The 22022-nt window shown below is 40.9% G+C and overlaps 1 protein-coding gene across 2 annotated transcripts in view; it reads right to left on the bottom strand.

The window, feature by feature from the left end:
- The window catches only part of LOC129725142 (uncharacterized), a 111281-nt gene that overhangs the window by 67342 nt on the left and 21917 nt on the right, over positions 1-22022 (bottom strand). Inside the window, exon 2 of one of the 2 annotated variants that reach the window (XM_055680617.1) lies at positions 11627-15421. In XM_055680617.1, coding sequence (XP_055536592.1) covers positions 11627-14817 — 3191 coding nt within the window. In that variant the 5' untranslated portion in view covers positions 14818-15421. The remainder of the gene's footprint in view (positions 1-11626; positions 15422-22022) is intronic. The other variant, XM_055680618.1, reaches the window with a different exon arrangement.

Here is a 22022-nt window from a genome sequence, read left to right as displayed (position 1 = left end):
TATTGACGCGTGCTGTCACTTTAGCTTCGCCGAGAGAAATGCTTGAGATGCCACCTATTAAGATACGGTTCCCAATGGGGCGAGATACACTGCAGCAGCGATAGCAGCCAAGAAGGTTAGATGAAAATGTTTATTTTAAGACACAAACACGGATGAAGTGCGTCCGCATGGTAAATCGGCTAACGCACCGCTCGAAACGGAGGCACCGCACGCCGCTTTTCCTAACACCGCGACCGCATCGAGATTATGGTTGCGCATGGAGAAGAATGTTGCGTTACTGGATTTGGAAAGTTGATGCTGGCTAACTATGGGCCGTTCGAAGATGTAACCTAGATTGGATGCACCAATAAGGTGTTAGTGGTGGACGTTTGCGGTGTCGCTGTGCTGTGCATTGGAATGCATCATCTCTCGCAAGGACGGTGTGTGCGTTGATGCCGGGACGAATTTGGCCGCCTCCTTACGGCATGATATGCCTACCGAACGATGACTTTATTGTGGGGTTAGTTACGTCAAATAGGATTACCTGATAATCATTCTGCTAAATGTGCACTCGGGTGTAGAAAGGGTTTATGACTTACCTGAAAGGAAAAAGAAAATATGATTAGAGAACAGCTACAAAAGATGCAATAAAAGTTTTTAAAGTACATACTTCGTTGGTAGTAAATTTTTTCGTATACATAAAGAGAAGCACGAAAAAAAAGCTCGTCTTTCAAATTTACAATCAGACAAAATAGCACCGCGTTTGTGTTACCTACTAGAGTGACAACTGATATTGTCATTAGTGAAAGTCAAACTAAGCTGACGGGAAAGCTTCTCGCTTACTCTATTAACTACTCGCTAATCAGAATCATCAACAACCAGTTCGAAAGGGAAAATTCACACAAAGCCCATAATGATTAGGTGTTATTCCAGTTAATGTGGTGTTTACGATTGTTCGTGAAAAGTTACTCTGTGAGACAATTTTAACTCGACACCAATAATAATTTCTCAAACACGCAAAGCCAATGTTAATAATAATCAGCATCTTACAGGAGCACATGATTTTAATTACGAGGTTATCAATTCGGTTTCCGACCCTTCCCGCGGTGGTTGCACCGAACTTGATTGGAATAAACAGCAAGGAAGAAACCCTAAAAAGAACGCGTATGTCAAAAGAAAATACACGATAAATGTACCCAGACACGAACGTAACCTTTTTTGCTCTGCGGACCCCAAGCTGGGTACTGAAAAGAACCTGCAAGGCCAAGGAAGACAACCGGGCAAGTTTCGAAAACCAGCTGTGCAGTTTTGCTTCGACTCGCTGCACAGAAGATCCTTGCAGCAGCCCCAAGGGCAACGGTTGGAAATTTAATTCGTTAAAAAGTCTAAAAATATTACCCCAGCCACGAAGAAGGCAGCTTTTTAACAATGCAGATTTTCTTCGTGTGTTTTTCGTTTTTTTCTTCTCTGCTGTCACAAAAATAATAATAACTTTGGAGATTGTGGCATCGCGAGCATTTCCTGCAGCTATTACCAAATGCACGGATGGTAAGAGGATTTTGCGAGTTCTAAGAAAAAATCCAAATTGGGCAGATCGTTTCGTTGTGGCACAAAATAATGCAAAGCCCTGTGGAGTTTGAGGCAGTTTTTGCTTGCAAAGAGTTGTTAGTCAAAATCGCATACCAGTTTATTGACCGGTGACTGAAGTATTCGATTCAATTTTTTTCTCTAAAATAAACTTGAAATTGAAGTGCTGAGCATAATATCAGTTATTTTAATTTTTTTGGTTGATAATTCAGCCTAGTTTGTTCACGGTTACTTCTCGTAGTGGCTCCTTTCATCCCGATCTGGATCACTCTATCTTCTAGTACGCTTGTACGCCGCTTTACTTGAGCAAATCAACAACTCGAACGAGAACGAACGCTACCTTGATCTTTATTTTGTCAGTACTAGAGATATCCTCGCCCGGTTAACCTATGCTCCAGCACCACTGGTTAAATCTGTCTCATACACTTACTTTCGATTATCAAGAGCCCGAAAATTAACCTCGTTATGACTAAAAGGCAGTTTCCTTATCAGTAGTTGTTTGAAATGAGGTGTTTTTCGAGGCGAAAACAGTGAAACAGAGGAATAACCTTTTGCATTTATTAAGAGGCTAGTATCATAATTCCCTTTATATAAATGCAAAAAATTGTTTGTGCACTTTAATTTTTTCATCTTGAAATAAGAAATACATATGTAAATCCAGCTCCAACTGAAGAGAAAACTCCCTAAAGCGAGTAGATTAAGAGAGATTGTTAAGAGCATTGCAAAATGGGTATGGGTTTCCTTTCCATTGACACAGATTTGATTGCCCGTTTTCGTACCACGAACGAGTGCGACCTTGACAATATCTTCTCTGATAGTCTTCAGAGTTACAACGCTTAAAAAGAGTTAAGAATGTCACACTTTTTTCTCGAACTAAATTTTTATTTTTAACAACGGCTTTTATCCGTTAACACACAAGCTCATTAAGTAGACAGTATGTGCAGTAGGGAAAGCGAAAAATTAGCGAACTGGAAATATGATACAGATTTGGAAAAATATACCGCATCCCGACGGGGCATGAACCCGCAATCTCTCTGTCTCCCATCGTTAATTACCGGATAGTTTAACATGAATACAAAACCCTTAGAAGGTACATTATGAGCCGACCACATTCCACGTGGCAGAAAAATCATTCTAGACCTCCGTCTCCCTTCGTTGACAATCTTGGACATTGACAAAATCCCCTGTCCTCCCTTTTGTCCGTGGACGTAAACAATTTTTTACAAAAAAAAATTTTAAATCGTTTTGTTCTGTGGTTTATTGAGTGATTCAGCATGAAAATGTCAGCAAAAAATAACAATAATTTCGGATTCAGCTCAATACCACCTAAACCAGAAATGCCATAAATGAAAAGAAACCCATCAAGATTGTGCCTAAAAAGGTTGCAAAACGCAACAAAAGTTCAGAAAAGAGCAAATCAGAAATTGATTCCAAATTTTACTGTAATTGGTTCCGAAGTTGGAAGAGACTTAAAACAAAAAAAAAAGATTTCGAACGTTGCAGGATTTTTTTGTTGATTGAGCGTCAGGGAAAGGCCGAAAGCTACTATCAAAAATTTATCCAAAATTACTTCGAAATGGTTTGAACGTATTCTAAACAAAAAAAAAGTTCTAACTTTGGTCCGAAAAATAAAAATTACTTTGAAAGACATTTGAGGCCACAAACGAAAATAACAACAGAGCAATGAAATTTACATATCATGCACAAATGGAAGCCGACTGTCAATTTCCAATTTTTACATACATATCATCAAACGCATTTCAAAATTTAACTCAAGAAAACAGAATAACTCCAAATTCAGCTTGAACCACTCACAATCATTTACGAAAACTGTAAGTTTTAATTGCACAGAAAAAGTCAAAATAAATATGATCAAAACTAAAAGGGCTGAGAAATGCTTCTTACAAAAGAGACTGAAGAAAATGTAAATTTGGCTTAAAATATATAGAATAAATTCTCTGGAAAAAAACGGATGAAGCTTTTGGAATCCAAAATTATCTAAGATTTGCTTCAAACTAATTGAGTAATAAGAAAATCATTCAAATTTAATCCAAAAGAGCAAAGCAAAAATTTATTTTAAATTTAGCTAAAAGAGGTTCTAACATGAAAGAAACAGATTCCAAATTTGGCTCAAAGCTAAGCAGAAAGTACCTCAAAGCGTTACAACAAAGTTTATGATAAATGAATTCAAATTATCCTAAAACAATTTCTGTTTCTGTAATGAAAGAAAACAAAAAATAGGTATATATTCTATTCTACCTAAAATTCTTGAAAGGTTCCTAGATTTTTAGGAAAAAAATATCGCATCCATCCAAGTATAGGTCCATGAATATATATAAAAAAATATTTTGGAATCCATTTAAGCAGATAAGGAGACCAAACCATACAAGCATTTTCCAATAATGGTCTCATAAGCAAACAGTATGAAGCCTTCAAACAGTATGGATCTTTGAAATAAAGCAAAAAAAAGAAACGACCTCATATTACTGCCTTGTGGTATTCCAGAAGTATTAGAAACCTCAGCTTCACACGTAGTTTCCGACCACATAAGCAGGATCTTAGCCAACCAATAAATTGGTGCGATGCGCCATTTTTGGTTTCCAAATTTGCGGGAATTCTCCTTGCTCGAATGATCGGTTGACAATGCAAGAGAAAAGTTCAGCTAAATATGTTGCTTCCCAGGAGAAGAAGTTTTAAATCCTTTTGTAGCCAACACTATCAAGTCCGCATTAGTTCAAAATGTACTTAGATCAACGGTATTTCCGCCGAGCGAACTCAGCATCCAATTTGGGAGCAAAGCTGTCGGCGAAAATAGAAGCGAAAAATCAAGCGAACAACTCTAGGGAACATGCATATGCTGCTTCGGATTCATCAAGATAAACATTAGAAATAATTAACGAAAACTTAACTTCCAACGTACGAAGTTCCAAAGCTGTTTAGGGTTTCCAGTGTTCAAATGATTTTGTGATTTTATTGTGGCGTGAGTTGTGAGAAAATGTCTGATTTTGTGCCAAATAATAGTCATTTGCGAGAAGTGTTATATTTTCCATTTCAATTGTCCCGCAATTGTCCTGTACACTAAACAGTCGGCTGTGTAGTCTGTGTATAAATAAACAGAAGGTCGAGTTCCGAATCGGAATGTAGCACCAAGGCTTTGCTTTGTTTTATGGACGGTTGTCCATGGAACTTGGAACTTCCTTATGGTTTGAAGCCACGGGACTCTGAGCGTCGCGTTTTTTCGCCTGTGAAAAACGGGTAAGAGGCGGAGGGTTTAGCGTAGTTGGTAACATCTCCGACAACCACGCTGGTGGCCTTTGCAAAAAAAAAAAATTTGAAATGTTCTACAAAAATACAATAAATAACATTATCTTTCAATTCAGGGTTGAGCACCTTGATATTTGCAACAACCATTTTTTTTGGGACACCCTAATATACATACAGCGACACCACATATTTTCGAAAAGCCTAATCAATAAGGTTTAAGAGAAAATAATATAATTAATAGTTATTCTTCTATCATTTAAAAAAAATGCATATTTTTGTCGTTTTTCATCTTTATATCTCGATATCTACTGAATACCACAAAAGATCAAAACAATGGTCGCAATGGTCCAAATCTAACAAAAAATCTGCTGCAGTCCTGAAATTTTGAACTTTTCTTTTTTTTTTGTTCATCTATAATTTATTTGACACGGCACAAATACAATTTAATGTTTAACGGCGCCAATTATATCTGGTAGCTTACTTTCTAAAGTATCTTAATAACTAAAAGCAAATTTTTTATCCTCGCTGCCGACTACGAGCTGAAACTAAATCTGACTTAAAGCTAGAATATTTTGCATTAAAAGCACAGGTTTGCTGTTTGATGGTTTTCATTGCCACAGGTAAGCAGCATATTAAATTTGTTCCGCTGCTGGGCCAAGATATTACGGACTGGCATATTGGGTTGTCCCCTCGGGCCTTGAGAGTATCGTGCGGGTCTGATTGCTGTTTCCGGATCCGGGGTCTTAACGTGTTCTTGCCGTTAGGTTGGATGTAGGCGGAAGGGGATAGGACTAAACTGGGGCGTGGATGGATTTCAGGAAAACGTATTTAAGGGACATGTAGGATAGGTTACGGCTCGCCAAGACATCACGAACAGGAACAGCCGACTGCCTACCTTCGGCCTGCAGGAAAGCTATTAATTTAGACCTGGCGTCACGGTGTACAGGGCATGACCAAACAACGTGCTCTATGTCGTGATAACCTTCACCACAGGCACAGATACCACTCTCCCCGAGCCCAACACGACGGAGATGCGCGTCAAATCTATAGTGATTGGACATAAGCCGGGACATCACGCAAATGAAATCCCGACCTACATCCAACCCCTTGAACCACGGGTTCGTCGACACCTTGGGGATTATGGAATGTAACCACCTTCCCAGTTCCCCTCTGGTCCAAGCATTTTGCCAACCGATGATCGTATTCAGACGTACAAATGAGAAAAATTCATTAAAGGCAATTGGTCTTTCATAAATTTCACCGTTTGTTGCGCCCGCCTTAGCCAAAGAGTCCGCTTTCTCATTGCCCGGTATCGAGCAGTGAGAAGGGACCCACGCTAAGGTAATCTGAAACGATTTTTCGGATAAAGCACTCAGATGTTCCCGTATTTTCCCCAGGAAATACGGAGAGTGCTTAACATCTTTCATCGATCGGAGAGCCTCAATGGAACTGAGACTGTCCGTAAAGATGAAATAATGGTCCGTGGGCATTTTTTCGATAATCCCTAGGGTGTATTGAATTGCAGCCAATTCTGCGACGTAAACAGAAGCAGGATTATCGAGCTTATGGGAGACGGTTAAACTGTTATTGAAATTACCGAAGCCAGTGGACCCAAGAAGTCGGCCGTCAGTGCCGCTGCCGACTACGAGCTGAAAATCCGCGTTTTTTTGCTTTAGCCAGGCTTTTAAGCCTGGTATTAAGCTCCGAATATCGTATATAGTCGTCGGGTATACCTCCCTTCTGGAAGGCCAAAACGCGTCGGATCTTTGCGTGTAGACATCGGAGCACTCTTTGTCCCACCACGGAGTTGGAGGCCGCTCTTTGATCGCTACGCCGGGATATTTCTTCGTTTGGGCTTGCAACGCGGCCTCGAGGATTAAGCCCGCGAGGAGGTTGTATTCTTCAAGTAGTGGATGATGTTGAATCGACTCGACCGCTTTTGAAATCATTTCCTCGTATAACTTCCAATCGACATTCCGTGTGAGGTCATACGGAATGTCAATTGGTCGCATGCGGGTTGACCCGTTAGTAATTGAAATAAGAATAGGCAAATGGTCGCTACCGTGGGGATCGAGGATTACCTTCCATGTGCAATCCAACCGTAGCGACGTCGAACATAAGGATAGATCCAAAGCGCTTGGGCGCGCTGGAGGTTTCGGGATACGTGTCATTTTACCGTTGTTCAAAATAGTCATGTCGAAGTCATCGCAAAGGTTATAGATTAAAGAGGAGCGGTTATCATTGTAGGGGGAACCCCAAGCCACACCATGAGATTTGAAGTCTCCCAAAATCAAACGTGGCGAGGGAAGAAGTTCTATTAAATCAAAGAGCAACCGTTGCCCAACCTGTGCTCTGGGAGGAATATATATTGAGGCAACGAAACCGTTAAACATCCTGGCAAAGCTCTTTACCTTGTATTGTCATTTGACATGCGACAACTTCGATGCCTGGAATCGAGGGGAGGTTAATACGATAGAAAGAATAGCACTTTTTAATCCCTAAAAGTACTCCTCCATATGGGGTGTCTCGATCAAGGCGAATAATATTAAAATCATGGAATTTGAGATCAATATTTGAAGTAAGCCAAGTTTCACAAAGGGAAAATGCATCGCATTTGTTTCTATTTATTAAAACTTTAAACGAATCAATTTTTGGTAAAATACTTCTACAATTCCACTGTAAGACAGAGATAGAATCCTTCGTATACGCAGATGAATTAGGCATCGAAGGATACAATCGCTGCAAGAAGGGGCCATTGGGCAGTCAACTGCTTCAAAAATGATCTAACTGTTGGGAGGAATGCTGTAAGAAAAACTTTAATTGGATTGGGTATATTGAAATTTTCAAAGATCCAGTCCACAATGTCAGAGAATTTCACTAATCCAGAGTTTGTTTCATCAACTGGGTGTGCAAAAGAACCAACTGGGGTTTTAGATGTTCCTGGCAGTGCTGGGAACTCCTTCTGGGACTTCAAATTTGCAAGCCCAGGAGGAGTTTGCTTCGGTTTTTCCGCAGCACTGTTTGGTTTGTTTGTAACTTTCATTTCACTTTGGGAAATCTTGGGACCTTTTCGGGGAAGTTTAGGAGAGGAAATATTTTTCCTCTTTCTAGACGCCCCAGGATTGGCATAAGATGTTCCCGCTGGTGAATCATCAGAATCGGATTCATCAGAGGACAACAGATCAAAGGGGTTCGATGTTATGGTAGAAGCGGTCACGGTCTTCTTCAGCATCTCATCGCACAGGCAGACGAACCCGATCGATCGAGACGTGGCTAGGGAGAGCAGATCCGGCAAACGTAACACGAAACGAGTCTGACGGAGTGTACACTTTTGTGCCGTTGACAAGAGACACAGACCGCAATTGCTTGCAATCTATGATCTTTACTTTTACGTCGTGACACAAAGCATTTTTGAAGCAGCCAAAACCGCTTGCCAAGATACACTCGACCGACAGACTCGAATCGGTTATGACACCGTCGATCTCCACGTCTCGTGCGGGTATATAAACGCGATACTCGCGTGTGAAAAGCTCGGAGCGAGCAAAGCGTTGGCCTGTTCCAGGTCGCTGACCACGACACGGAGCTTGTTGGGTCTGACCTTGGAGATTTCGGTCACGGCCTTGTACCCCTTCGTCAGGTCTTTCGAAATCTGCAGGATGTTTAACGGTCTCGATTTCGGTCCTGCTTCTGGCCGAAAGAAAACAGTAAAGCTGCCCTGAGATCCGTCCGGGTAAAGCCTGGGGCGAGGGGGGACTGGAGAATTAACAGAGGAAGGATTGGCAGGAGGGACAGGGTCGGAGGGGTTCGGGGATGGTGGCACGGGAGGCGAGGGATCTACATCCATCGCGCTAAATCTAGCGCACTAGCGCCGACAGAACACGTACCTCTTTACTTCTCCTTTCAGCAGGGTTGGTTGTCCGAACGGTCGAAGCTGCAGCCGTTACAGCCAGCAGCACCAATACAGCAGCTCCAAACAGCCACCAGCAGCGAGCCGGGTGTGCGATCACTCAGCACAGCGACACAACTCGCTGTCAACTGTTGGCTTCTTCTTTTTCCTCCTTGTGTTGAGATTCTCGTCCACTGCTGTAGCACAAATCACTTAGCAGCCAAATCGGCTTACGCACCAGCAAACAGCCACGATGCGAAACAGTTGCACAATGGCGGGCGACCTTGAACCTTCACTCGACCAGGCAAACAATGCCAACACTTGCTCACGCGTCTTTTGTTTTATATTCTATCGGAGCGATCACCAAACACGTCCGATACTGATGCCACTGAACTATTCTTAGTTAAAGTGTCCACTTTTAAAAAAATATACAGAAAAATAGATCGGTGACAGTCACTTTTCCGAATTTTGTCCAGCTGAAATCTTATAGTGCATAATCTATGCGCGTCTGCAGTTTATAAAGGTACAACGGTTGACAAAAGCGAAAAAACATTGCCCCGAAGCTTAAAATGAAACAAATGAAAAAGTGCAAGTGCATCATAAGGCAGCACAGTAATTGCTCACCGGGTTCGTCGTTTCTACGTTTGCTTACGAGAAAACTTCATTCAAGTCTTTGACGACTTTACGCTTCCGTATTGGCTAGGAACATCACAATTTACAGAAACGGTTGAGAACTATAATCTATCTTTTTTTTTCAACTTAAGCTATAGGGCAAATTTTTGTCGATCAGTTATCAACACAGGTTTGCCTTCGAACTCAAATTGGGAAAAAGGAAAGATTATAGCTATTCCTATAGCTGTGAGTTTTGGTGCTACTAGCCAAGTCGTATGTTCGAGAAGTCTTCAGAGACTTTAATGAAGTTTTCTCGTAAGCATACGTAGAAACGGCTTACCCGGCGAACAATTACTTGAGTCAGCTAGTGTCAAATAAATTTGAAAAGAATATTTACAGATGTAAAAATGTTGAAGGTACAAATTAAAAATATCTCAAATCCCAGAAAAAGAAACCATGAAAAACATTTGAAATAGTGGGATGTCAAAAATATATAAATTTAAGAAAAAATATATCATTTAAATTTACAGAAAGAAACAAAATGATCCCGGTACTTTGATTTTTTTCATATATAGATTTATGTCCAATGCAGTTGGTTTTATTCTTTTTTCTTTATTCTTGAATTTGATTTTGATAGGAGTTTTCAACATTGCTTTAATCAATCTGGTCTAAATAATACCAACGCTATAAGAAGAACTTGAGCTAACTTTGATAACATTACCAATTCCGCAGGTAACTTCTTGATAAGAATCACTGCAAAAAGGGAAAAACAATGCCACGAAAGAATAGACATTTCTGGTCGCAGTGTGTATGGCCCACACTGAAAAAAACATGTTTTTGAAAGAGTATTATCCCTGTTTAATTGGGTCTATTCGAGCAAAAAATATCACCAAAATATATGAAAAATTGCAACAAATCATGAGGAAAATCAGTTCATTTCATTCAAACAACAACAAGAAACCTCTAATGGAACCGAATTGACGCGCAGTTGGATGCGTTCCTTGCTCGCGATTCTCCAACGTCGCGATACTGTTGAAAGAACCGCGTGCGCGCGAGGTTGGTTGAACCTGAGCGCAAGGTCAAACGCCTCAACGGAACGGCGCATAGATCAATTGCTTATGTAATAAACCAGATTGCGCTCCTGTGTCCCGTTCCCTACTCCTGTTTCGAGTTCGTGATGGTGCTCTGTCTTCTCTACTAGCCTTGCTTCCAGTCCAGTCCATCATGTTATGCTCTTGCATAATCCTTCGTACACGGATGGGCTGGCTGGTTCTAGCATCGGCATCAGGCCGCGAGACGAACGGCGTTCTGTGTACCGATTTGTTCTGATCTATCTATCTGAACGATGCGTGTTCGCCCCGCCAGCGATAGGGCTGGCTGTCGATGTAAATTATTGCTCGTTTAATGCAATTTGCTGCCCACAGGATGCATTTGATATCTCAGCGCTTGGGGAGTGCAGCGCTAAAAATAGCACGGAAAATCACTGAGAAAGAGGAGAATGTCTGACGTTGCCTGCTATCTAGAGACGATCATTTTGTTTGGACTTTCGAGAAAAGATTTTAAATTTCGAATTATTTTAAATTTCAATTTCTATCTAATGGGACCGTTGAACATTACAACATTGTGATTTTAAAATAAACGATTTTCTTTAAACTTATTTAGAGGATGAGCATCACTATTACCCAACAGCAAGACGCAATATCGGAATTCTTCGTGTGCATCTGCTCAACTATCGATAAAGGCATGAAATGGTATACTTTTGAGTCAGCCCGTTTGCCGTGCGTGTAAGCTGCGGGCTTCGTCACGTCCAATTGTATAATCGACATCTACATAAAGTTGCCTCGAATGACTGTCACGTGAATGGCATAACCTGGAGGAGGCGATGCAACCAGCCGACATTGAATTCAGTGCATCCTGCTTTCGTCGGCTTACGGGCAGATTTGATGTATGTCAGTTGATCTTAGGTGTCCGTGTGGGTTCGAAAGTTTTATTTCCAGCTTAAGGGTTTGGCGATAAAATGACTGATTTAAATAAATAATCAACACCAGCCGGCTGCTGTCCACTGGACAGCAAACACTAGAAGTAACTTCTCATCCATTTTCTTTTAAACTAGCCGAAATCCCCATTAACATAATTGGGCTTTTAAGATACGATGAAGAAATTGTGGAGTGCGACTTCATAGCCTGTGGTTCGGATTTTAGTATAATGTGATAGTTATAATCCTTTTAGGGAGAGTTCATCTGAGATTATGCTGACCTATTTGAAACAAACAATAAAAACCAAAAAAACGATACTTACAGTTTTTCGTTCAGGAACTCGCCCCGGGTGAACTCCGACATCCGTCGGGTGCTCTTCTGCTGGGGTGATGGTGTCGAGCCGCTCGATTTCCGAGGCATCACGAGCGGGGACAGCTTACGCACCGGTGCTTGCTGCTTGTGCCATCGGGGATTTTTGGCGAACTTTGACGGCGCTAGCATGTCCAACGAGTTGGACTTAAAAATGGCACCCGGTTGGGGCACTAGAAACCGATCCTGTCGGCTGCCAGTGGGCGGTCTGTATCGCGTTTCCGGAAGGAACTTGAAACTGTCCAGTGGGAAACCTTCTTCGATTTTCGAACAAAGTGCACTGGAAGCGGTGGCGGATTTACGAAGCTTTCCAATGCGGGAATACAGATCGTCATCTTTGGGACTCGGTTGGCGGGATTTATCCTGATCGTGGCTGTTTCGGTGGGTAAGATGCTTGGAGGTGGCACGTTTATACAGATCTTCGTCACTGGCGGCTATCTTTTTTAGGCGAGCCGTGTTGCCAGCAAGTTTACTGGACTCGGGGGAACTCTGGTCCGGTGGGCTTCGTGGGCTGTACGATAGAATGTTGGAAAAGCGGCGGGCGCGAGAGGGTTTTTTCGTCGCATCCAGCGATTTTGGGGTCATGTAGTCGGGTGAAGGTGGGCTGTGTTGTGTTTTTCCACCCTCCAGAACCGTGTTTATTTCGTTGCGGTTGTTTTCGTTGCCTTTGTGTAGTTCTTCTTCGGTGATTTTCTTTACCAAAAAACGATTCTTTACCTGTTGTTTAGGAGAATCGGACTTCTTGTGGATGATGTCGTAGATGGTGGAGAGAGTGTTTGAATTACTGGCCGGTTCGATTTCTTTCGCAGTGTCGGTGGTGGCTTGATCACCGGTTACGGGTTCAAACGGGCCATTTTGCTTGCTCTGCAAGATGTCGTAAATAGTACCGAACTTTAGTGAACTGTACTGGGAGTTAACGCTGACTTTTCGTTTCGCGAATTTTTCCGATAACGCCCGCTTTCGCAGGAAAACATCCTCTGCGGCGTCAGATTTGCGGTGGAGAATTTCATAAATCGTTCCATATGTCATGTATTTGTCGTACTTTTTGTACGCTTTGCTTCCGTAGGAGATAAGTTTGTCATAAATTTTATAGTTCTTCCGATATATTTCGTCGGTTAAAAACGGCGACAGTCCTTTGCCAAGGGATACTGTGGACGATTTGTTGTCGTCGCGTTTGCCGCGGTTACTTCGCAGAATGTCATAGATTGTGCTACCTTTAACAAGACTATTAGATTCGCTAATTTTACTAACGCTATTGCTAATCACTGTCGGGCTGGATTTAGCATCCAGAGTCCGCTGCTGGTCAGACTTATCGTTCATTTTCGCTTTCTTCAGACTGAGGCGACGCGAGTTTTTGCGCTTCATTTTAAATAACCCCCCAACTCCTGTCGAGTGGATCGTGTGGGGTTGCTGCAGATGCTTGCCGCCTCCCTCCTCGTCGTCTTCTTCCTCTTCCTCCGATGTTGGCTTTAAGTTACTAACGCTACTATCACAAATTTTGACTAAAGCTTTGAATTCTTCGTAAGATTTTCGTCGCGCTTTCATGCTAAGGTTACTACTAATATTGGCGTCTGGGCCGTCCACGCCAGAACCGATGGCTGTTTTTTCGTTTACCACAGACAAACGGCTTCGGCATTCAGTTTGCTGCTGCTGTTGCTGTCGAAAAAGTGATTTGAATTCCTCATACGATTTCCTACGGTTTCGCGATTGTGTCACCAGGCACTCCTTTATCTGTACCTTGGAGAGCTCATTGAAGCGATTCTCGTCCGCAGCTGTAGCCGTACCGGTTTCAGCATTCACCACCCCTGGGTCTTCTGCTTTGTGTAGGTTTCTATCATCGGAGAAGCAGGGACTTGATCTAACAGTTAATGGTTGATCCACAACACCGCGGGATTTGCTCTTTTTCTTTTTCTGCTGTTGTTGTTGCTGCTGCTGCTGCTGCTGCTGCTGTTGTTGTTGAAGTTGAAGTTGTTTCAGCTGTTGTCGCTGCTGTTGATCGATAAAGCCAGAATCCATGGAACTGACGGTGCAGGTCGAATCGAAACTAGTTTTCCTACTGGAATTATTGTATGGCTTTGATTGCAACGGCCCGATGACGGGTGACGATGAACATGATTGATTGATAATTTGTGATGATGGCTCTAAGTCTGTGACTTGATTCGTTCTACCCTTGATCAGCTGCTGGCTGTCGAGTGCAATTTGTAACGCCAGAACGCTAGCGTCAATGTTCTGACGCCGCAAGGCCTCGAGTCGGGATTTCAATTTCATTTTCTTGTTAATCGTTGCATAAATGGGAATATTTTCACTACTTTTCTTCACCACTTTGCCCCGGGCAGATCGATCGCTGCGGATAGAACTCTTTCGTACCACATACCGACGGGATTCGGTTCGAGACTTGCAGCCTTTGTGATTGACCAATCTTTTGAAGTAGCGATTGGAGATGTTGTACAACGGATCACAGTACAGCCGCGCTTTAGCCCGACCATTTAGGAACCGGGACAACAGCTGTGATTTATTATTAAGCGAACTTAAACTACGACTACGATGACTGGGTGGATTAAAACAACTGGACGATGGATCGTTCATACATTTGGCACAGCAGAGAAATTCGTACAGCTCCTCTCCGCCTTCGGCGGTACCACCGGCGACGGTAGTACCGTATAGATCGGGTGGTTTGCTCTCACCTAAGGTTAACTCAGTTAGAAATGCGCCATCCTCTTCGGCACTCACCCTCCCATCAACGACGTTTTCAACTATTTCGTCAATATCTTCCCCCTTAGTGTTATTACTTTCCTCCTGCAAGGCTGCTTTTGCGGTGCAATTACTGACATCGGTCGTTCCTTCGGGCAGGGCCGGGAGAATTGATTTATGATTACTTCCACCAATACTCTTGGTTACCTCTCGGCCGGCCTTGCCCTCAATAACCATCGACCCGATGCTGAGCCCACAGTCTAGCAGGACAATGGCCCCATCACTGGGCAACAGTAAACGACCTTCGGATGCGGCACTGATGAGCTCTTTCATCGCCAGCACATGCTTCTCGGTGATGTTGCCCTGCAGCTGGATTCCCTGGAGTGCGAAAGCTTGCCGTTTCTCCGACGAGTTCGGATCGGTGCACCAAACCACGGGCATCGTTGACGACATGGTGGTTGATAGAGGCACTTACTATGACCTGATCCCGTCCGCGCCGTCGTTCTGCTATTCCTGTCTTCGTTTGTATTTATGTTTTCAACTTCTTTTTCTTCTTCTTCCAATTAGTTAATAGATTCTATCACGTACCAGCGCGTCTCTATTGTCCGGTCGGACTTGGGGGGCAAGGGCTGATGCAAAGAGTCACATCGAAACGCTCCGTTTCTTCCCCAGTCAGCGCGAACCACAAACACTTCTTAAATTATATTAAATAAATAATTTACTCTCTCGCACACCGAACGATCAGTTTTCAATAGGAAAAGATTTCGTTTTATCTTCACTTTTTCTTTGCAGACCGCCGAGGATAAACCAAACTTCAGCGGCTAATGGCAAGAGGTTTCAAATCACAACATTTCCATTACTTGTACTTCGTCAGTTAGATTACCAGCCTTACTAATTCACTCGCGTCACTATCGGTGAGGTGAGTTCTTCTTCTTCACTGTATGGTTTACCGAATTTCTAGTGTGACACTGACTCGCGTGATTCTTGCAACTGTAAAGTTCACTGTGTACCTTTGGCTACGCACACTCACACGCGGCACTTACTGCTTTCGGCAAGCCTAGATAGTGGGAATTACACAGTAAAATAAAATGTATTCAGTAACATTCGGATAGCCTTGTTTTTTTTAAGCGTGATGTTTTCATAGTGTCTCTCTAGAACTGCACGATCGGGTTTAGCGGCCAGCGCGGCTAGATTGAGCACAATGGATGGTTTTGGATTTTTGTAACAGAACTTTTCATACGAGTTTGCTTGCTGCGAACAATTATAACTAACTGTACACTCTTCTATCGTGCGTAGTATTTGTCATCATCGGTCAGAATGGGTACGAAACTGCCAGCGCGACAACGAACAATCGTGTCGAAGCGCACGCGGATGATGTAGGGTGAAGCCAATGTCGACGACGGTTTTGCATTGGTGCCGCCGCGCGTTATGAGGAAGTTTTTTTCTTCTTCGATTGATTCGAGGATAGAAATAATTGCATGCGCGGATTTGGGGCGGACATGGAAGCGATTTTCGTTGAATCGGTTAGACTCAATGATAATGTTATGATATGTGAAACTGATTCTGCTATTTAAATGAGCTGATTGAAAATTGCTCAAATATTCCACGAATAGTGTAGTCGACGTTTTGCGCTTTGAACAACGAGCGGCTTTTCAATGAACTCGAATCGGTAACAATAACATAGACTCCAATTTATGTAGTAATCGTGTAAAAACTTCGACATTGTTGATAGTGGTCACTGTTGATTGAAGCGGACTTTGAATACTCCTCGAATCCATACTGCTAACAATGGAAAATTTTAGATAACAGAAAACAACAACAAAGAAGACGAACACGTTTCCGTTTTTTGTGCACAACATACAACGCAAAAATGACAAATGTGATCAAGCGGGTACGTTAGGATATTGTAAATTGAATGGAGCTTATAAAGGATAATCCGAGGGAAGACAAATAAATCCTCTGTGTTTCACTGAACTCATTTCAGCGCTTTTTGCTACATATTTTTTTTCAGAAAGACTTTCCACAAAATACTAGTTGAACGTACTCAACGTTGTTCTATATGAAAGGTTTCAAAAGTGAGAAATGTTTCTTATTATTTCGTCTAGAGTCAATTCCCGGCCTCTAGATGTCATCCTGATTCCGGAAATGCCCAAACTAGACCTTTTTTTCCGGAAACTGGCAGTCGCCAGTCTGGATTTCTAAATCAAATCTCTGACTGAATTCCATCCTTTGGCTCCCCTTTTTTTATTGTGGAACTCTCTATAAATTACTTTTCGCTAGAGTTTAAAACATAATTTGAGTTTTCTTTAAAGAAAAATTAGGCATACTGGAGAAAGAGACTCTTTGAAAAAAAATCGCGTTTCAAGATTTCTATTTTTATTTTGCTGAGGTTTCAATTTAATACATGCAATTTCCTCGTCACGTTTCGTAAAAGCAGTTTGATTTAATAACTTTATACCAAGTTATACAGTTTTGATAAAAAAAATCATGGTAAAAACATGTTCCTAGGGGGTTCTACTCAGATAAGATGAGACGAAGAATGTTGCACATTCATACTAAAACTACTGACCCGGCAAACTTCATTACGCCCATTTTTCTTTATTTAATTAATTTCAAACATTTTAAATGCAAGTGCATGACGAATCAGATCTTGGATACGTTGAAACTGAAAAGACAACATGTTTGTTAATAATCGAAATGAAATGAAAAACGGGCGTAGATGTTAAGTAGAAGCGTAGGTGAAAATAATAGTAAGATGAAATAGCCCGTCCGCGAGTGCATTGAAATTATACAACAAGTTGACAAATTTACGAAAAATAATAATAGATTGCTCAATAGGGTTAGCCAATTGGAAATTACGTTATCCAGCTCAACAACATGGCAATTAGGATGGAGCCGACGGAAAGGATACAGAGGGCGTTTCACCTTAGAACCCCGGTGAACCACAAAGAAGAGGGAATCAATTGCGGGGAAGTTGGACGGTCGGGTGTCGACGGCAAAAAGAGGTTAGGTGCAGCACTTAAGAGAAGGATGACTAAATCCAGGCGAAAAAAATCGACGACAACGAACACGAATACAAGGAAGGAACAACGATTGCGCCAAATCAATTGGCGGTACACATAGAGGTTTTAGGAATGAAGTCCTCCCTCCTTATCAGAAGAACCCTTAACCCTCTAGTGCCCAGTGCCGCCTTTAGACGGCCTTCAGTTGAAACTCTAAAAAGCTTCAATAAGAACTCAAAAATTGTTTACAAAGTTTCATAGTGATTTTTTCGAAGTCCGTCTAAAAATTAATTTGGGCACTAGGGGGTAAATCACAATAGATCAAAATGTTTCTGGTCGCAGTGATGAGTCCACCCAGATGAAAAAAATGGGACCACTGGCATTCACCAAGTTTTTGGCTGAGTGACCGTCGTGATGAATCCAACAACCCGGCACACGCTGTTTCCAAAGGTGCAAAAACGTGATCGAAAATATTTTGACCTCAAATAATTAATTTTAAAGCCACAGTGTCTTCAGCGAAGTTGTTTCATTAATTATTCTCTACGTTATAGGAGTTGCAATTTTGTGATTAATCCACTAAACAGTGAAAACCAAATTTAATTTTTCTCATTTTGGAATATGAAAATCCACTTTGTTCAGCAAAGTTGTAGAACATTTCAAAAGAAACAACTTTGCTGAAGACATTATACTCTTATCTACCTATTCAAATGGACTTTTGTGAAGTTTTCACTTTAACTTTTAATAGTGATTTCCTACAATTTTTCAATGATCTACAACATTTTTTGCTATAACGAAACGAACAATTTCTCGAAGGAAGTTTATTTTCATCTCAAATATTTCTTTGGATATTGACAATTTTCACTTGAATAATGCATTAATTTGCACTAATTACGTTTTACTGAAACAAAAAATGGTTTTGGAGCATTAGTGTCTTCAGCAAAGTTGTTTTGTTAATTAGTCTCTATTCTATGAAAGTTAGAACTATGAGATTAATCTACCTAAAAGTGAGAAACGAGTTTTATTTTCCTCAGTTTTGGATATAAAAATCCACTTTGCTGGGTAAAGTTGTTGCACATTTTCAAAGAAACAACTTTTTTGAAGACATCGTATTTCTATTTGCCAATTTGAATGAACTATTAGGTGTTTCATGAGAATATCCCTTGCAATCATTTTTTTAGTATACAGGTCGGACTCGATTATCCGGAGACTCGATTATCCGGGAACGCGATTATCCGGAATTCGATTACCCGGAATTTTCGACTCGATTATCCGAAATTTTATTGTTTTTGCTGTCCGTTTTCAATTTTTATTCCGAAATTTTGCCTTTACCATCTCTTTTGGCATTTTTGTCACCATTTAAGTCATTTCCGGCATGTTTGAGACATGTTCAAATCAAGTGAAAATAATCAATGTCCAATTTATTATTTTTACTTCTCAAGATTTTACCCCTTTTCGCCTCAGAAATAACTTCTGGTTACGCCACTGCATCATACAAGTAAAATAAGGAAAAGAAATATTTATTTTATGGTCGTTAATCGCGAAATTTCAGTATTTTTTTTGTGATTCGATTATCCGGAATAAAAAAAATTGATGTTCCGGATAATCGAGTCCGACGACCTGTACCTTTTTATTGTGATTTTCTAAAAATTTTCAATGTTCTACAATGTTGTTTAATATAATAGAACATATAAGTTTACCGAAGAAAATTTATTTTCCTCTAATTTTTATTTAGTTATTGACGATTTTAATTAAATTAATGCACTAATTTACTTACAGATATCTACACAGGTGACAGCGAAAGACAAATGCCCATAGCCGGACTGAATGATGTTCTACTTATATTTTAATATAGAAAAGGTTTTGTATGCAGGTTATGAAGATATCTATTAGTAAATTAGTGCATTGTTTTAATAAATATCGGCAATAATCAAAAAAATATAAAAGATAAAAATAAACTTTCTTTGACGAGATTGTTTGTTTTATTATAGCAAACAAAAAAAAGATTTTTAGTTGCAATCTGTAGAAAACCCCACAAAAGTTCATTTGAATAGATAGAAGTATGGTGTCATTCATGATTGTCTTTTCTCCTCAGAAAACCTCTAGAGTGCAGAAGAACATCTTGCACTGCGAAAACAACTGCTCTCACACTAAAGAGCAAATAAACGCACAAGCTAGAAGAGAACAACGGACCATTTTTATCTGGTGAGCTTCCTGAAGGTACCGCGATGAAATCTAAAATCTCTCTCTTACGAGACAATGAACTATGGTGTACTTTCTCACATGTATGGACATTAGACTGGGACACAGTTGTATGGGAAAAAAGCGTTGGTGTAATTTTTTCGCTCCAATGCACTTTTCGTGTTCCTTATGGGTCCTGTAACAACTGTGTAACTTTTCAGATCGATCGGTGGAACCCCTGATTTGCGCCCGATTTTTAATTTTCCATACGATTTTATATGAGAAAATCCACCTTTTCAAAACTTATCCTCTAGGAATTTCCAGTTGGCTCCTAAAAATATACCAATACATGATATTTGTAGGAAATTTTCCTGGGGATAATTCTTCTGAAGACTGTAAGGCGCTACAAAATTTGTAGAAAAAGTTATTCACCTTAAACTGATCGAATGTCTGACGAACGGCTCAACATTGAATTTTTCCAGCAACACTGCTGCAGCATGCTGCTGTTGCAAACTCAACAACGTGATGAGAAACAGTTTCGCGTAGAATTAAGCTTGAAAGCGTGATTTTTTGCTCATAGTATCTTCGGAGAAAATGCTTAGAATATCAATCCCTATATTTTGATAGTATTCGTTGTGTGATTCATACCCCTAAAAGTGAGAAATCAGCTTTCTAAACACCTCTACGTAGTGAAAAACATGTTCGTGTGGGATTAAGCTTGAAGGTATGATATTTTGCTCACGTTATCTTCATTATCGGAGAGCTTGCTTAAAATATTAATTATTAAGTTTTAATGTAGATTGATTACTCCCCCTAAAGCGCCTTACAGTCTTCAGAAGAATTATTCCCAGGAAAATTTCCTACAAATATCATGTATTGGTATATTTTTAGGAGCCAACTGGAAATTTCTAGAGGATAAGTTTTGAAAAAGTGGATTTTCCCATATAAAATCGTATGGAAACTTTAAAAATCAGGCGCAAATCAGGGGTTCCACCGATCGATCTGAAAAGTTACACAGTTGTTACAGGACCCATAAGGAACACGAAAAGTGCATTGGAGCTAGTACTTATTTTTTGTCCCACCCTAATGGACATCACGCACAATAATTACACAGCAGAGCTGTGATTTTTTTCTTCGCTTTTTCCACATACTGAGGAGAATGACAAGCATGGTGTCATTGACATAGTTTTTTTTTTATTCTCGCTTATTTTCCGTCGGTCCGGTTCCGCCACTGTTGTGGCCAATCACCGACGCCCAGGGAGGCGACTCCACACCCAGGACCCTAACTCACGACCCGTTTATTAACGGACCGGCGCCAACGGCTTTACTTCCTCATGCGATGGAAGGCGTGATCCTAGAGATTGTTCGCCTCAGAAAATCTCCCGGTGTCGGCTAGGATTGAATCTAGACCAGTTGGGTTGGTTGTGAGTGGATCGCCTGACCTGACATAGTTGTTTTTCACAAAATTGTAACACACTTTGCCAAACAAAGTGAATTTTTATATGCAAAAATGAAAAAAGTTTAATTCGTTTCTCACTGTTTAGTGGATTAATCACAAAATTGCAACTTCTATTAAATGAAAAACAATTGATGGATCAACTTTGCTTATGGCACTATGGCTCTAAAAACGATTTTTTGTGACAAAATAATTTCGATCACGTTTTTGCAGCTTTGGAAACAGTGTGCTGCGCACAGTTATATGGACGAAGGATGACAGACAAATATTATAACGATATCTACATCAGCTTACGAGAACCTCCCACGGCTCGACACGACACTCACAACGTATAGCCCACTGATGATGATCAACCAGAAGCAGGATTTTCACGTACTTAGATTTACACACACGAAAAAAATTGCACAAAGAGAGTTATACAAATATTATTCCTATCTAGGGGCGAGCGTGTCAGGCCTGTATAAGTCTTTTTCATCAAGAAGACAAGCACCCATCATTCCTCTCACATTAGCCCACAGAGTTCAGTCACTTTGTTTGACGTAGTTAGAACCCGGAAAAGAACTTCTACCGGGTGATAGAATGCAAACAGATATTAACCCTCTGCCGCCTTCAGACGGTCTTCAGTCAAATCTCTAGAAAGCTTCAAACAATACTTGAAAAATGTTTATAAAGTTTCATAGTGATTTTTTCGAAGTCCGTCTGAAAATTAATTTGGGCACTAGAGGGTTAAACTAACTAGGGCGGAAACGAAGAAACGCGAAAATCTGCACATTCTTGTCCAGATAAAATAACAAACATTCAAAAGTAGGACAGTTTGTAGAATCATGCGGCGCATGAGTGGCCCAGGTGAGTACAGAGATCGAGAGCACTGCTTAATAGCCGGTCAGCTCTCCTAGTCACATGAGATTTCGCTCATATAGAACGAAATGACCATAGAATGGCTTGAGAATGGAAGAGATAGAAGTTAGGGTTAATGTAAGATAATTACAATTAATAAATTTAATCTTGTTCAATCAAGCGTT

Source organism: Wyeomyia smithii, chromosome 2 (genome assembly GCF_029784165.1).
Source record: "Wyeomyia smithii strain HCP4-BCI-WySm-NY-G18 chromosome 2, ASM2978416v1, whole genome shotgun sequence".
NCBI classification, from domain to species: domain Eukaryota; kingdom Metazoa; phylum Arthropoda; class Insecta; order Diptera; family Culicidae; genus Wyeomyia; species Wyeomyia smithii.
The sequence above is the reverse complement of the archived record's forward strand: the minus strand, read 5'-3'. Positions and strand labels throughout refer to the sequence as shown.